At 37.8% G+C, this 18,178-nt stretch overlaps 2 protein-coding genes across 2 annotated transcripts; both read right to left on the bottom strand.

The window, feature by feature from the left end:
* Nucleotides 1-592: 592 nt before the first annotated feature.
* LOC115756999 (GTP-binding nuclear protein Ran1A) lies at nucleotides 593-3,105 on the bottom strand. Its single transcript, XM_030697051.2, has 8 exons — nucleotides 2,985-3,105; nucleotides 2,729-2,798; nucleotides 2,249-2,305; nucleotides 2,036-2,153; nucleotides 1,745-1,834; nucleotides 1,466-1,645; nucleotides 1,301-1,378; nucleotides 593-960 (listed from the first exon to the last, which is right to left on the bottom strand). The coding sequence occupies exons 1-8, from the start codon at nucleotides 2,985-2,987 to the stop codon at nucleotides 891-893; spliced, it is 666 nt and encodes a 221-aa protein (XP_030552911.1). The 5' UTR covers nucleotides 2,988-3,105; the 3' UTR covers nucleotides 593-890.
* A 3,461-nt stretch (nucleotides 3,106-6,566) lies between these two features.
* Nucleotides 6,567-7,396, bottom strand: LOC115756993. The gene has a single exon (XM_030697043.2). It carries the CDS (start codon nucleotides 7,259-7,261, stop codon nucleotides 6,839-6,841), a length of 423 nt encoding a protein of 140 aa, XP_030552903.1. The 5' UTR covers nucleotides 7,262-7,396; the 3' UTR covers nucleotides 6,567-6,838.
* Nucleotides 7,397-18,178: the final 10,782 nt, after the last annotated feature.

The raw sequence follows: 18,178 nt of genomic DNA, 5'->3' as shown, positions 1-18,178 counted from the left end.
TGTAAATAGATCAATTTAGATCATACCATTTTCGACTCAATCCGGACCAAATCCAACCCACCGATTCAATGGCCCTACTCACCGCATAAAGATTTAATTGAATCCCCTAATCAGTACCTATTTTCTTTTAAGGAAAGCTTTCCATGCAACCTCGGTTGGTTTTAAGACCTAGCAAGGCTAGAATACGGGCCTAAAGCTTTGATGCAATCAAGGTAATAAAACCAGTCAAATCAAATCACGATTGGATATAAACGGTCCAAACAAGTAAATAAACTAGTAAGGCAGTAAAATAAATAGTATTAACATTAGCACCCTAGCCCTACAAAAAGCTTGGCGCCTACGGTTTAATCAAACCTGCTGAGCTGTGGGTGGATTCCCATTTTTTGCAGATCAACATAGAGAAGAAGCGCCTAAACTCCAATGACGACTCCGTCCATTCATGCTTTCGTGTATTAGAAATTTTCCTCATTAAATATATTGAGCAAAGCGTTTTCAAAGGAACAAAATCCAACCTAACGCAAAAATCAATCTGCATTTCACAATTCCTTAGTAGCTATGCCATGGCATGCACAAGATCACTTCAACACACTGGTGATTGAACAATGAACATCCAGATGGGATGGAGCATCATATATTTCAATTCAAAGTGACTCCGAAACGGTCGCATTGAAGCTCAATCATGTAAATTGAAATCCTCTCCAACAAGAAGGACGCACACCAATTGCAGCAACCAGTAAAAAGAGCTACTAATAAGCTACTACAAATCCTCAGTACTCGATCAATCACATCATTGTGCATGTCACCAAATCATCATTTCTCAATAAATGACAATGCAAAATAAAAGGTTCACATCATGAGCTTCAAAAGGCTGCCTTATAACAGCAGGGCCTTCATTCAAACGCGTCGTCATCGTCATCGGGAAGAGGCTGACTAGCAGCTTGAGCAAGCTCCGCCTCATGCCTGCAAGCATATTACCCGGCTATCAGACGCAAATAATTAACCAACAGGAAGTTAGGGAGTAATGCCCCCATTTAGAAGGATAAAGCGGAGATGTCATGTTTATAGGCAATCCACCAAATAAACATTTCTGGCTGCAATTGAAATTTCAACATTTGTGCCCATATGTGAGTATACAAATAACAGACATAGCATAACAAAATCAGCAAATGAAATTTTAAACTCAATTCTACAATCTCATAGGCACTTGACGAATCAAGGATGCCATGACAGGCAGGAAGTAATTTCCCAAATTATCACATAAAATTCCAACGAATGGGGAAAAGAGAGATGAGTTTTGTACTGTTGCTGGGCAGCCAAGTCAATGTGAACTTCCGGAGGTGCAAGAGCAGGAGACTCCACAAAGTGAAGGTTAGGATCCCTAAAGTTCCAAAAAGAACCAACATTTTAGATCATCCACAACATAGATAAATGATAAACTGAGAAGTACAACAATAATTTGACCTACCCAGCAAGTTTTCTGGCGAGATAGAGAAAAGGCTTCTCAAAATTGTAGTTGCTTTTGGCAGATATCTCATAGTACTGGAGATTCTTCTTCCTGTGGAATGTAACCTGCTTTGCCTTAACTTGCCTGTTCTTCACATCCACCTTGTTTCCACACAGAACAATGGGTATGTTCTCACAAACCCTAATATTAAAAGGCAATAAAAGTTAAAGCCACTTCTATACACAGGTAAACCTATGAAATAGAAGCTAAGGTGGTTGGGAAAAGGCATTGTAGTAAAACCTGCAGAGATCGCGATGCCATGTAGGTACGTTCTTATAGGTCAACCTGGCAGTAACGTCAAACATGATGATGGCGCATTGACCATGAATGCTGCAGAAAAAAACAGCCAAACCCACATGAGCAATTATACATGCCACTATAAATCCAGAACAAACATGATAAAAAGAATATGAAACAACATAATAACCAAGGCATATACCAAAAAGCTTGGCACCAGAAACCATCTATACTCACAAAATTATATGAAAATAAATTCTAACAAAAGAAATGTATAGTTTCCTATTTACTTACTAGTAACCATCTCTTAGACCACCAAACTTCTCTTGCCCGGCAGTATCCCAGCAGTAAAATCGAATTTTGCCGCAGTTTGTGAAGAAATCCAATGGATGCACCTCAACGCCGATTGTCGCTGTTCAAGCCCAATCACAATCCGATCAATTCCCGCACAAACAGAGGGACACAATTAAATGGGGCAAAACAATAGGGCAAAGTGAAGAAGCATACGCTCATATTTCTTCTCAAACTCCCCAGTGAGATGCCTCTTCACAAAAGTTGTTTTGCCTGTGAAATGGATAAAAGTTCAGCCTCGGCAGCAATAGCAATCAAACATGGGGGAACAAAAGGTCAAACAACATATGCTAAAATTCAAGAAAAACCTAAAGGCCCATGAAAATCGATTTTCGCCTCCATTCCAGCAACCAAGTTTTCATAGGTAAATATACGTTTTCGCTGTAAATACTCGCTCAAGGATTACATAAGGCCGAAACATTCTCCCATAGTTCCAGACGATTGTTTAAAAAAAAAAAAATCACCGACAAGCTTAATCCATTGTAGCCACCGAACTCAAGTTAATCCCACAAACAATGATCATATCCTAACACATACATCACACGATAATTACTCGACGGAACCAAAACAAGCAACAATTGATTCATTCAAACAAATCTGACATAGAAATTCAAACTAGGAAAATAAGGAACTCACCAGTGCCTCCGTCACCGACAATGACGAGCTTGAAGCTCGGGTAATCGACAGTCTGTTGATTAGGCAAAGCCTATCCAAGAACAAAACAAAGAAAGAATCAGAAAAACAAAAAAAATCATCGGAGCTCCAAGTCGGAACGGCATCTACCATCCCGTCTTCAATAGCTTAACAACAGCGATCACCGGCGACAATTAGCTTAAAAAACAGCGAAATCTCAAGGAAACAGAAGGCGAATGACGGAGAGAGACCCACTCACCATGATCAGTCGAAGCGGCGTGAGATTTCGAAGGCCGTGTTGCGAGCAGCAGAACGAAGGCGAGAGAGAGAGAGAGAGAGAGAAGGGGGACGGTGAGGCCAACTAGGGTTTACAAGAGAGAGGAGAGAGAGGAGAGGGAGGAGCGTGGTTATGTCAAAGTGGCTTTAGCTTGACGCAACAATCTGGGCCGTCCGATCCGATTTATTCCCCCTGGGGGTTCAAAAGTTGACCGTACGATCTGCCGTGGCTTGACGCAACAATTAATTGCTGCATATCCGCTACCATATTTGCTCGCGGAAGCTACTTAGCTATCAAGTCGGGTCCGGCCCGATCCCGATTGTTCTCAGGCCCAGCCCAGCTCAGCACTGAGAAAACGAAAATTTTCCTTCCAACCAAAAAAAAATAAATAAATAAATATTCCGACGCATCGCCAGAGTGCTGATGTGGTGTAATCTATCAAGCATTGTTGCTCGCGTGCCATGGATCTCTATCATGCGCGGCGAGCGTGCATGCATTTCACTTTCGATTCTTCGGTTAGACTATCCATCACTATCACGCGATGTATTCGTCACACAAAATAGCTTATCCGGGAAAGAGATGAAATGATAATAAGTATCGAATATGGAAAAAAGGAATTTTAAATTGTACTGAGAATTTTTGAAGAAAAAGTTTAAATCGGGACACGGTAGGAGTGCTAAAACTAGTAATACCGATGCATTCGAGTTATGAAACTTTCATTTCGTATCGGTCTACTTCATGAAATGGCATTTGGTGATTTAAGTTGCAACACATCATTTTTCATGCTGAATTTTACGGGGATAGATTTGGAGAAGCAATTCCGACGTGATCGGAAAATGTGGTTCTAGCATCATCGAGGAGGGGGTGCTCTACCTCCGCAAGTATTCCGGGTTGAGAATCATTGATAGAGACCTTAAAAAAGCAGCAATGTGCTGTTGGGCAATGACTTGAAGCCTAAGCTATCAGACTTTTGGAACGGCAAGGAGTTTCGACGACAATGAATCCTGTGCAAACACAAATAAAATTGTCTGTAAGATAGTAAGTATGTATGTCTCCTCGCAGGTAAGGTACTTGTGCCATATGCTAGCGGGTTTACAGTTTTTCGAGTGTCTCCTAAGAATCCAATCGACGATCTTTTTCTCCCGAAATCGAACTTTTTGCAGTTTCGGAGTATGACGCTAAGAGATCTCTAGTGGAAAGAAGAATGTCGGCTTCCATCAGAGAGATTATAAGTTGAAAGCAGAATGTTGGGTCGGATTATCCGGGTCGTTCTTGAGATCTGCTTAGACGTGCGAGTTATGAAGTGCAGCATAATACATTTTCGCCTTCCGCCTTCTTAGAATAACAGCATCTGACCTTACTTTTCTCTGGCACGGTGCCTGTGGAATGAAGGCAGGGCCTTGGAGCTAGTTGACGACCGATTATATCAAACATACTTGATCAACAAGGTGACGCATTGCGTTCAATAGTGTCCTGTGTGCTCCAGAAAGAGCAGCAGGTAGACCGATGATGTCGGTTTTGGTGCTTTTAAGCTAATTGTAACGCACACGGCAGAAGTCTTGGCAACCAAACCTTGATACTCTATGAACTTGTGAAGGTTCTCAGGGAAAGAGTACATGGTATGAATCTTCCCTTCTGAAGTGTTGGAAAATTATAATCCAGTTGATGGCAAACCAAATGAACAACTGAAACAAAAAGCAGTTCGCGGCAAAATTCTCTTCAAAAGATGTCGTCGAGGATCTACTGCTTGGCAAATGTTGAGATCATAACTGCCCGGGAACCAGTTTCTGGTATGCTTATTACCTGTGTAGAGTGCTTGCTGCTTGGAAGCCTGTGGAGTCACTCTTTGATTTCCGCACATGGAGCGACTTTGGCTGTGTGAAAAGACTCGGATTGTAGATGAACTAAACGGAGGATTTTGATTGATTCAGTTTTGAGAAGACAATCTGTTGGCGGAACGATGTGCAAATGCCGGATAATTATAAAAAAAAAAACAGAGCATTTGACTCGAAAGTGAATTTGCCCCGCGACATTGCTTCCAGGTTAACTCACAATTACCATACGACAGAAAAGAACCACAAGTCATACAAGAGAAGCAAATGCTTGTGATTTCATCTTGAACTTCTTCGGAATCGGATTCTAATGAACAAGGAAAGGATAAAATTGAGAGAAATTTGGAAGTTGTGTAACAAACAGCACCCCTAAGCAAACATTTCAAATTCTGCAGTTACTAGATGCTGAAGTCTGCCTTCAGACTTTCAACAAACACTTGCGAAAACACCCGACAAATTCTCATCGGCTTACTGGCTATTCATCGGAACTTGAAGGGACATCCAATCAAATTTATGGGGAAACATATCATTCAGGGTTCATATAAATCAGGTCAGGAGTTCATTCATCAGCAACTGGATTGCAACTATAAAAGAAGAAGGAACACGTTCTGGTCAAGAAGAAAGAAAGTGCTTCAAGCTATTCTCTCGCAGTTGAAACATGTGAAAGGAAAGTGAGAAATGGGCTTGAAAGAAGCTAACAAGCTAAGATGACAGAAGCAAGAGAACGACCGGTTCAACAATTTCACGATGCGTGTGAATTGCATACGATTCAAGATCTGGCCTGGACCACTTCCCTCTTTCAAACTTTTCACTCGCTTCCAAAACATCCCTCTCCCTCACCTTTCTCTCCTTCGGATGCATCTGGCTTGTTTTGATACAAATTCTACGTTCCTGAAGAGTCCATCAGACAGCCAGAGAGCATTTCCGACTTGACTGTGTGCACCCATACTCGGGATATTCCGGGTCTCAAAGTTTCAAAATTAGCGGCACATCACGCGCCAAGTCCGCCTTTTAGGTCCGGTCAGAAAACAATTGCTCGAAGAGGCAAAACCATTTTTTCATGACCTGAACTCGACGGATCATGTCGAGCAGCATACTCGGGTATTCTCGATGGATGTATCTGCATTGTGACGATTCATTCTCCCAAACGCAGACATGGTTTCTCACATCTTGGCAATATATGGCACATCAAAAAGACACCTCCAGAATGTGGTACACAAAACCAGGAATTTCTGCACACGAGTGAACAGAACGCGAGCATATTCGTTCTCAGGATTCTTCCATGCCCCAATCAAAATCCCAGAATCACATTCAATGATCCCGCCCATGTCTTATTTATGTCCCAGATGAGCAACAAGCAACATGTTGCAGAGTCGAGCAACTTCGCACGCACGTTCCACAAAGATCCTATCTGTACGTTCATCCATCACTGGACCCCACATCCCCAGTAGCACGGGATCACGACCGTCGAATCTAAACCCCAAGCAATGCGAATGTGCCGAAAGGAAACACACTGCCAACCAGTCCTTATCATCAAAATTGACGTTTGATCTTTCTGCTCGAAGAAAAGCAAGAAAAACCCATAAAACGATGATGGGTTTAGATCAGGATACGCGCATGATGCGCATCTACCAGATCAAGATTAGTGCTTTACGAACTAAAAATGCTTAACGAAATCCATCGATCAACACCTAACAAAACTATCAGCATAATATACAATTAGAAGAGATCATTCTGAAAGACACATTTTTTATGCACCGACAATCACATACATGCTTCTTCGGGTTCAACATCAGAACCCTCTTCTAAGTTCTAATCACATCACACCACTAAATCATATACCAGATGCGTCGCCTATAATATTGGACGCATACATCGAGAATCAAAAGCTAGAAAGAGAAAGAGGAACAAGAAACGGGAAGAGGGTAGATCCGGTGACACGAGAAGGGGAGCTCCTAAAGCTCCGACGACTCAGACCGGACCGGACCGGACCGGGCCGGATCTTCATAGATCGGGACGGCTCCCGAAGTCGGAGGCCAGCCGGGAGGCTATCGCTGAGTGGTACATGGCGTCGTGGAACGACCCCGCGTCCTGGGTCATGATCCGCAGCTGCTTCGCCTTCTCGGCCGTGAAGGAGCCCGGGGCGAACCGGGACGACCTCGCGGGTCTCGGGTCGAGCTCCGGGTCGGGTCTGGGCTCGAACTTGTCCTCCCGGCGGTCGGCCTTGTTGCTGCCGGAGTCAATGTAGTCGGGCTCGGAGGGCCACCCGAAGAGAGGGGTCCACCAGTTGGAGGAGGAGGAGGGGGAGGAGGAGGAGGGGGCGGCGGAGGAGAAGATCCGGCGGCGGTTCTGTTCGGGTCTCTTGTGGCCGGCGGAGGCGGAGGCTCGGATGCCGGAGGGCCCGAAAGTGAGGAGGTTTGTGGCCATTCTGTGCTCTTTCGAGTGTTGCGTGTGTTGAGGGAGAAGAAGAGAAAGAGAAGGGATTCTTTTGAAGGTTCTGTTGAGTGCAAGCTGTGGGTTTTGCTTTTAGAGAGAGAGAGGAAACAGGAGGAAGGAGAGGGATGGTTTGGCAGACAGGAGAGAGAGAGAGAGACAGCTATTTGAGGAGGAAACGGATAAGGACTTGAACACGTGTCGGTTAAAAGGGGCCGGGTGGTGGGGGCAGGAGGTTGCTTTTTTCTGCACTTTTTACCGGGGAGTCCGGTAAGGCATCCGGTACCCTTAGTTGTGATTATTCTCCTTTTGTCTTGTGACCGTTTTGAGATTACGTTTTCCAGCTTCGGAGCGTGTGAATTACCTTTGTTTTTTTTTTCATGGACCAAAAAAAAAAAACGACCTATATTTACATAAAATATATATAAAGATATTTTCAATTATAGATGTTTATCGTTTGATTCATTTACAGAATCACTAACTTAAATAATGGGTAAGAAAAATCAAATTATACATATGAACTATATTATTTTTAAAAAAAATTTATTAATTATTTTAATCACAAAACAACTATATTTGATAAATTCCACACACTAATTCTTTACAAAATATCAAACGAAATTACTCGTAAATCGATTTAATATTACAAAAATCTAATAAACTTATAACAAACGAGAATCACAAATATACTCACCTTTTTTTTTCCACCCAAAAATTTAAATTAATTAACAAAATAATGTGAAAAATTATCATAGCTGTTTTTTTTAACGCGTTCGACGAATTATTAGTAATACATACAGAAAATAATTGTTAGTGTGAGAGTTTAACACTTGAAAAACCACGATCTGTCTTGATAAATCACGGCTGCTCTGGGTTGATTTTTACTTTTTGCTCTTAACTTACTTGCAATGCATGCATTTAGATCTTTTTAAATGCTTAATTCTCGAAAATTTTAAAACCCTCAAATTAAGGGTGAGCAAAAGAAAGTGATTAGACTAGAAATCGCTTGGATCAAACCAAATTGGCTGGTTCGAACTAGTTCCCAAAGGCAATGGTCCGATTTTCAATTTCATAAAATAAAAATTGATAATTCTTTATCGAGATTCTTCATGTTAAACTCAATTATTTTCGAATTTTAGGGTTTTAACATTCTTCATCGAGCTTTATGTCACATCTTGGATTTGTCATCAAATGTTTAAAGGAGTAATTATATTCTAGTAAATGGAAGTATGAGGTGGCATCAACCGTAAAGTTTCTATCAAAGTCCAAAGCGATTTGATCATCAATGCCTTTTGATGTATTTTTTAGTAAGAAAATGTTGATAGCCAAAACAGAAGTCATTTTCGACGAACTATTTCCTATGACTTGATCATTAAGTTTGGACAAAATTTTGGTGGTTTATGACGTGGATTGAAATCCGCAGCAATCCGCAGCAAAATTACCTTTATCTCGAACTCGTTGAGACGCAAAATGAAGATCTTATTATAAGAATACAAAATTATTAACTAGAGAGGATAATGGCACGTCAGCTCTATACCCTAGTGCAATAATTGATTGGCCATAGTATTGGTTGTATTGGTCCTATTGGATAAGAAGCTCATCCCCGCATCAATTTGACTTTGAAGTCCATCAAGTTTTGCTAGGAATGGTAGGGTAGGTTTCAGGGGAGTATGGATATTGCATTCACTGGATAAGTTTCAGATTCCAAATTTTTGGATCCGATGAATGCATGGAAGGTGACGAGACATTAGGTTATACCTATCTATGCCCGCTCCATATCGTGTACCTCCTGTAGCATATACTTTGTAGAATGGTTCTTAATTAATTATATATATGTATTCACTTATTCACAAAATTTCTCGAGTGGTTATGAAGTTTCATATTTTAAATATGAAAAAATCCTTAAGGCAATCTCCAACTCCATTAATAAAAGGACAAATCCCCCCCCCCCCTCCCTCCCCTATATCTACCTATACTTTGAATAGTTCTCTCTACGGGTAAAGAGGCTGAAACCAAAGTAATATATCAATCATATTTTTCTGGTTAATATTGTTTCCCATGAGGGCTCTGGATAAGGTTCTAATGATTTTTTCTATGTGAAACTCAATGGCTACAATCAATCTCTAGGCGACATTTTCGCCTTCTTCCCCGATTCTCCTGCCGACTTATTCCATGTTCAACCCTCTGTTGTCTATTCTCCCGAATTTGGCGTTTGAGTTTTTCAATCTCAAGGGTCCGATCTTCCAAATAATGACTAAATTTTCTTGAAGTGTCTCTTCTTTTTATGGCCTGAACAAGAAGGGTCATTGCCGTCCTTGGAACATTTGATCTTCAAGTCTGGTCTGTCACAAACTTTGTCAAGATCTCTGTTCTTTCGTAGATAGATGTTGAAGAGACTTCTTTTAAAACATGTTTTTTCGAGAACAACATGGATTGCTTGTTGGAGTTCTCCAATTGTGGCGTCCGCCAAGGCTCTCCATCTTGATTGTAAAATTTGCTCAATTGCTTGGCTAATTTCTTTCGGAATGGAAGAAAGAAATACAAACTTAAGATTTGGATATGCATCAAGTAGATAAAAGAGCTTATTCATTTCTTTGAAATGTCGATCAAGATCTTTCTTGGCTAGAGAGTAGCATTTTCGTTCCACTTTTAAGGAGATCCTTGCTGTCAAATATGGAATCAAGAAGTTCGAGGTTGAACATGGAATAAGTCAGCAGGAGAATCGGGGAAGAAAGTGAAAATGTCGCATAGAGATTGATCATCCGAATCGGAGGAATAGGCTTTGAGAGCAAAAAGAATATCCGATGATGACTCGTCATCGATGGAGAATACGGATTCAATATCATCATCATCTTTAGGGGAAATTCCTGTGCTTTGTGCTATCTTCTAGATCATATAACCGCCTTGACGCTTTGAGTTCCATCTACCTCCAATTATTGGGGTATCCAACCAGATCCAGGGTTGGATGAGAAGATAGATAAGTATGAAGAAGAACGCCTTTTGCGTGCTTACAAGAGAGAAAATGATGGCCCGGATAGCTTAGACTCTAATGATGCTAATTATTATCCCTCATAATTGCATGCTTTAGTGCTGCAATGTTCACGTCCTTTGGTAAGAAATATAGACTTAAGATTTGGATATGCACCAAGTAGATAGAAGAGCTTATTCATTTCTAGCGTAATGACATCCGTGATTTATACATTTTAGTTCATGCTCCCGATTAGTTGTGTCAAACAGGTGAATCGAATCGAGTCGGGTCAAGTTTGGATTGGGTCAAATATGGTCCAATTTATATTGACTCATTTAATCTGTTTTGACCTATGTTCATGCAAAAAAAATTTGATGACCCATACCCTACTCAACCTGTATTACTTAAATACTTTTATATTTTACCAAATCATGTTTGTTTCTTATTATTTATTAAGAAAAATGATATTGTTAAAAACTTTCATGCAATTAATTTTTTAATTTTTTAAAAAATATTGTTTATTATTAAAAAATCAAAAATGTTTTTTTAAAAAATTATTATTAAAAATTAAAAAAGTATTATTTATTTTTTTAGAAAAGTATTTATTTATTTATTTTTTTTCTTTTCTTTTTTTTTCTTTTTCTCCAGTGGCAAACGAAGGCATTCCAATTTTTTTTTTACATTTTTAATTTTTTCTCTTTTTTTTTTACTTATAAAAAACAAAATATATAAAATATAAAATACAAAGTAATATACTTGAGGCCTATTTACAAGTGATGCTTGGGAAACTGCAGGCCACAAGATGAAAATGGATTGAGTTAAAACTATATTTGAATAGGTTGTATAAACCTAAACCCATGTTTGACCCATTTTTTAAATTTGTTGAACCCATATATGACCCAAGTAAATAAAAGTGGAAAAAGTGGATTAAAGACCTATGTTGACACCTCTACTCCCAATAAAATGGGATAACTCTTCATGTAAGATCAATTATTTAAAGAATTAATATCATGAAAAATCCCAAATTGGTACATGTGTGACAAATTTACCCCAAACTATTTTTTTACTACAAAAACTTCAAACTACAGTTGTGACAAATTGACCTCAAACTATTTTTTTGACCATAAAAACCTCAAACTGGTACATCCGTGCTAAATTTACTCCCATAATAATTTTTTTTACCACTAAAAATCTCAAACTGGTACATACACGATAAATTTATCATTTGTTGGTTTTTGTTAAATACATTTAATATCACGAAAAATCTCTAATTGATACATTTATGACAAATAAAGGGTAAAAACCCCCAAACGTGTACACCATGTAATCGCCATATGTCGTCCAACCGAGCAATTTGACAATAAAATTTAATGAAAATTAATGGAGGGTAAATTTGTCACAAGTGTACTGGTTTGGGGTAAATTTATCAAAAGTGTACCAGTTAAGAGCTTTTTATAATAAAAAAATAATTTTAGGATAAATTTATCACGGGTGTACCAATTTAGGGTTTTTTGTGGTATTAACCCTTGTTTAAATGATGATTGAAATGTGATTTATTTTTTGCTTTTTTACTTTCTATGTTCTTTTTGTTTTAAGATTATATTAGTAACTAAAACTGCAAAAAAAAAAAAATTCGAATAAAACAATTCTTAATAAAATACGAAGTTATCCAGAAACTTATGGAACCGACGGATTTCGGGTTCCCGAGTTTTTCCAAGAGCCTATACGTAATTCCAGGTAAGGGCAAAATAAAACCCTACTCGTCTCGAAACATGCATCTCTTAGTAATATGGATCGTCGTCATCGTCATTGTCGTCGTCCGCATTATTAAAGCGGGAGATTGACGCAAGTGACATTTAGAACCAAAAAAACGACGATTATCTTATAATAAGTATTACGTTGTGCCAGACATTTTAAACTTTAAAAGCAAATGATCATGCACTTAATATAACCATCAGAATACTATTATCTTTCACATTCCAAACTCTAACTGCCTCCTGAGATTCTAGGCCTCAACTTGATTGCTTTCAACCACACATTCTTATCTACAATCGATTACAATCCACGGGGATATCCATTAGTTCTTACTTAAAATTTTTCTGCAGTCTTTCACTTACGCTCATGTGATCGACCCCTTGTCATAGTATGTCGACAACTGTCCTGCTCGATCTCGATCACCTTTCATCAATAACATCATGGGCCGCATCACACCGACTTGCGTTGGTCGCCAAATTTGTGATGATTTTTATTGATTGCTCTGTCGACAACTCGATATGAACTTCTACTGATCCATAAAAGGCTTGGGTTATTTTTGTGTGTCGACAATAATTTTAAAGGAGCAAGAATTGAGCTAATTGGAGGATTGATAGAATCTTCAAAATTCCCACGTTCAAAACGAGCTGTATTGATTGGAGAGTACGTGTTCGAATTGGTGGTGGACAGACAATCGACGGACAACGTTGGTGGACGTATCTGCAATAGAATTCCAAGTTCCACAAGCAACGGCGGCGGAAGATATTTATGTCGGAGCGTCATTGTTATCGAAATGGTTTTTATCATGAACTTTCTGAGTCCGCATGAGGACATGCACGTCGACGAAATTGGTCTATTTAGTTTTGTAATTATGCAAGGACAGAGACATCGTAAGGGGAAAAATAGGAAAACTAAGAACAATATGGCAATGTCGCGCGTGCTCATTTTGGCCGGCTGGCTGGGCCGACCTCCAGCCTTACTCTGTAGCCCCCAGACGCAAAATATCTTGTGTTCATTGTTCATGTCGCATGCCAAGTCGGATTGAAATGCAAGAGACTTTGTGAAATTCATTTTCTTTTAAGCCGGGGTTAAGGAACCTAGGGCGGTCGACTCAATCTTGGATCATGATTATCTTCGACATAGTAGTGATTTTTAAGCATATGCTTATCAATAAACCAGAATTAATGATCTGGATGATACTTGATTCGAGTTTCATCTTAAGATTGTGACGAACGACACTCCTAAGATACATTTTTCAATCGCCCTTGACCCTTTTTTAAATGGCTTGCAATGTTATTAGAGATGACCACTAACAAATCGAACCAAATAGAGAAAAAGTACTCGCAATTTCTTCTTCAGTTTGAGCGGTTTTGGCCTCGGTATTTTCTGTTTCAAAATGAGAATTTAGGTGTTGCCCTCTGAACTTTGCGTGCTTGCATGAGCACACAAGGATCAGAATCTTTGGTATGAGAATGAAAACACAATTTATTTAGGCTCTATTTATTGTGCAAAAAATGAGTTATTTGAAAATTATTTTTCTATATAATCACTTATATCGCTTGGAATAATTAGCCAATGAAAAAATATTTTCATCATTGACAACGATTAATATCTAATCATTTTCGTGGATGACGAAAATATATTTTGTTCATTCTATTCTTGTCAGCAATACAAGTAATTGTTTTCGGGAAAATATTTTTCTAATCATTCATTTTCCGCGAAACAAACGATGCCTTAGTAGCACTTGTTGGGATGGAAGCGAAATGAGTTTGGAGTGGTTGTCTCAACTTTGTTGCACTTTTTGACGGTGTTAGAAAATGAGGGTGCATGGGAAGGATCATGGTCCGCCCATGTAGGCTATCATAGTCCTTGACCCATTATAGATAAACTGCTAAAAATGTAGTTATCTAATTCTAAACGTTAGACATTGTTTAGATGTTCTTCCAACAAAGAACAGAGAATATAGAAAAGTGACAAACGATGACGAACTCCCGATCTTCTCTCCCGATTGTCAAACGGACAAACAATCTCTCGAGGAACCGCATTGTGGACATTTAATCATGAAAAACCTAAAGTATGTCCGTTCTGTGATATATTTCTCCGATTAGTGATTTAAAATGATTCTAGGGCTTGTTGAATCGGAGTAATTCCGTTGTGTATGTAATCGGGATACGTTCCCCACGTATAGAAAATTCCAAATTCGACTCAATAATATAATATGGTACTGACAACCTATTCGAAACCCACCTATGTATTTCAAATAAACAAAATCTTTCACCATAATTATATGATAGTGCACCATAAAATCACAACCCTACTTAGATTAATCTACACTGTGAGTATATATTGACTTGGTTGATTTTGATCATGCTTGAGTTCAAGCTACTTATTCAGTTGTCTAGTCAAGCTCGAATTATCTTACGCTCAAATTGACAAGCTCACCAGGTTTATCGAGAACATAAATCACATAAAAATTACATTCGGGAAAAGTATCAAAAAAGTCTTAAACTTGTTGCATTAGTATTAATTCAGTTCTAAACCTTTTATTGACTCCAATTCAGTCTTAAACCTTTTGCATTGATACTAATTCAGTCCTAAAACTTTATTTGGTGCAATTCAGTTGTAAAAATTGACCGGATCAACTCAATTTGCATAAATGCAAAAGGTTTAGGACTAAATTGACACCAATAAAAGCTTTAAAACTGAATTGACATCAATGTAATAGGTTTAAGACTTTTTTTTACACTTTTCCCCGAGTTTTGACCATCCAGTTTTCAAGTTGAGTTAGAGTTCGAGTCTTACAGTTGCATCAGCTGGACTTGACTGCATCGTTTTTCTAACCACAAAACCTTTGTTTTACCTGACTTCCAATTAGAAGATTTCTGAAATGGCAAAGCGTTTAGTCGCAGAAGCTCAAGAGTAAATGATTGTAAGATGTAACAATCTTAAAAATGAGAAGTTGGGCTTCAAATGGTGGTTGTCGTAGAGAAGAAGTGTTTGGATCATAACAGATTTTGTCTTTAGGATTTGCATTTTTCGGTGACTTATGCAGATTCAAATTTGAGTTACTTGTTAGTTTGTTACATAGATCCTAAGTCCATCCAAACTTTATAACATTTTTTTAAAATGGGACTCCAAAGTCCACATGCATCCGGCAATCGGAAACTTGATGAAATCTCACATAATAAAATATGGTGAATCTCGACCCTTAATTTGTCTTTGACAACAATTGAGAAACCAGGTTCATCACTAATGGAATATATCGGCTAAACTTACAAGATCATCTTTCTTTAGGTTTCGTTTGTCTCGCGAAAAGAAAATGATTTGAAAATTATTTTCCTAGAAAAGATTGTTTGTATCGCTTACAAAGATGAATGAACAAAAATTATTTTTGTCCATGAAATTTTTTAGACATAACTAGTTGTGCATAAGAAAAATATTTTTCATTAACTAGTCATTCCTACTAACACAAGTGATCATTTTAAAGAAAATATTTTTCACATCATTTGTTTTCTACGAAACAAATGAAGCCTTAGTGAAGATCATATCTCCGTTACATCATTCAAAACAAAAGGCGGTGATAATTACCGTAAATATAAAGAATAATCATATTGTATGTAGACTACGTAAGCCAAGTTCATCTCAACCGTTGATCTAAGTAGTATCAACATGCAACACGACGCGACATGATATGACAACACGTCATTTCTAAAAAATCGATAATTTCAACACGTTGAGACATATTTTATATTAAATATATAAAGTTATATATACATGATAAATTATCATTCATATATAAAAATATCAGCAATATGTTTCTTTTTCTTCTTCTTTTGTTATGGATTTATAATCAGATTTTTTTTTTGGCTGGCTAGATATATTAATTTTGGGATGGCTGGATAGTGGACATATGACTTAAGTATATATATTTTTGTTAGACTTATATTTTGGTCCATAATTTATTGAACATAGGTTTAAAATTGACCTCGTGATTGTTGAAATGGCATGTTAGGGATGCTGGACTGGCGTGTTACTAGCATGTCCGAAGCGTTGGCCACATGTCGGATGTCCGACACATGTTGACCATGTATCGGTCGCGTGTCAGACGCTTGTCGATGTCTAACACAACACGAAAGTCCCAAAGAGAGTCCGTGCTGTTTAGCCATTGCATATGTGGACCACATAATTAATATTTGAATCATATTAGTTCAGATGGTCAGTAGATCATGTGATAACTTCTCCAATAAATCTACTATTTTTTTTTTTTTGATTTTTGTAATTCATCAAGCTAGCAATTTGGAAGTAGACATGGTCATTGTTTATTTTTATTTTTTTGTTCCCAAGAACAAAGAAGCTACTTTTTTTTTTTTTTTTCTGTTCCAAATCTGTTCACGGGAACAAAAATAGTAACTGACATTATCAATGCTTTTTTGTTGGATGTTACAACGCTAGGATCGAGTCTAACAAGCAGGCCATAAATACATTCAATTTCAGCAAGCCCATTAAAACGAACCCAACCTTCCTTTCTGCCCTCTTCCCTCTTAAGGGAAGGCGCTTACCAAAAAAAAAAATAAAAATAAAAAAAGAGAAATATAAAATCACCATAATATTAGTATTTCCAATATGAACAACAATATTAAAAATTGAGATTTGTTTGAAATTGATGGAAGTATTAATTGAACTAGTGAGATCTTTTAAGAAAGAGAAACACAGTTAAGGAAAAAGTCAAAAGGCCTAAACAACAAAATAGTCACATGACAAAAGTTGGATACTTCTTATGGATTTAATATATGGTTGGTTAATGTCAAATATCGACCGATGGATGACAAATGTTTCAAAAGCTCCCCTTAGATTTCGGTTAATCATGTCCTTTTCTCCCAAAGAGATTTGTTTTTAAAAAAGTTTCAATGAAAATCCACTTTAACCCTTTGAAAGGATATATTGTACATTATAAAAAAATTACTATTTTATTAAAAAAGTCTTATACTTATTGCATTAGTGCTAATTTAATCCTAAACTTTTTTATCTAGAGCCAATTCAGTTCTTTCGTCTACTTTTGGTCAGATATTGCCGATGTGAACTTCAGACGGCCTACGTGGTACGGTTAATGCTTACGTTGACATTTTTAATAGTACTTTAGTTATTTTTGACTTTTTTTAATTATTTCTTTCTTTCTTTTTATCCTTTTCTCTCTCTTTTTTTCCAGCAATTTCCTCCGGCGGCAGGCGAAAATTATTAAAGTAATATTAAAAATGTCTACGTAAGCAACATCCGGTTAAAATTGATAGAGAGACTGAATTGACTCTAGGTCCAGTTCCAGATTTCCGAGCATAACCGTTTTAATGCAAAGTCTCATATAGAAGGGCTTTTGAAAAACGGAACCTTTCAAGCCTATATTGGATAATTTCACAGAAAACAATGAGTTTGAGCATTCCAACACTAAGTAAGCCATATTATGTCCTAATTGAGAACTTTTAATAACAAATTGAACCAAAAAAAAAAAGAGAGACAGGTTACCCCTGGAACTAGCCGGTTTGCCGATTCCAAGGTCAAATGATTCAGTTCTCGATTCGAAAATCGGGTCGTAGATTTTTTAGTATAACTTATCATCCCTAATGTAGATCAAGATTTTTAAACCATTAATTTTTTGGGTCCTACCGTAAAACATTGATTAACTTTTTCCAAATGAAAAGATAACGAAAAAATTGAGAGCTTCGACATCTACAGACCTTTCCCAGAAATTACTTCTTTAAAATAATAATAATAATAATAATAATAATCAAGACAAATTTCAAATAAAAATCTGAAGTGTCATCATTTCTTAAATAAATGCCTAAAGTGAATCTTATTTAAAGTGTTTAGACAAAAAAAAAAGAAAATCTTATCTATAGTGCCTTTTTTTTTTCAATGAAAGTCCTAACTAAAGACATTTTCGTCATTTACTTTTTTTTATTCTTTTATTTATTTCTTTTTTCTCTCAAGAAACCGCCCCTTAACGGCCACAGGGGAGGACCGACCTCACTTGCTAAATCGTTGTCGGCCCTCTCCGGATCCGGGCGAGGGTCACCTCGCCATGGCCGACGAGGGCTTGTGTGAGGGTCATCTCACCTACGGTTGGCAAGGGTTGTTGGGCTCTCGCTGAACGCAACAAATATTAAAAAAAAGAAATGGGAAAAAAAAAAAGAAAAACA

The sequence above is a fragment of the Rhodamnia argentea genome, chromosome 4 (assembly GCF_020921035.1).
Source record: "Rhodamnia argentea isolate NSW1041297 chromosome 4, ASM2092103v1, whole genome shotgun sequence".
NCBI classification, from domain to species: domain Eukaryota; kingdom Viridiplantae; phylum Streptophyta; class Magnoliopsida; order Myrtales; family Myrtaceae; genus Rhodamnia; species Rhodamnia argentea.
The sequence above is the reverse complement of the archived record's forward strand: the minus strand, read 5'-3'. Positions and strand labels throughout refer to the sequence as shown.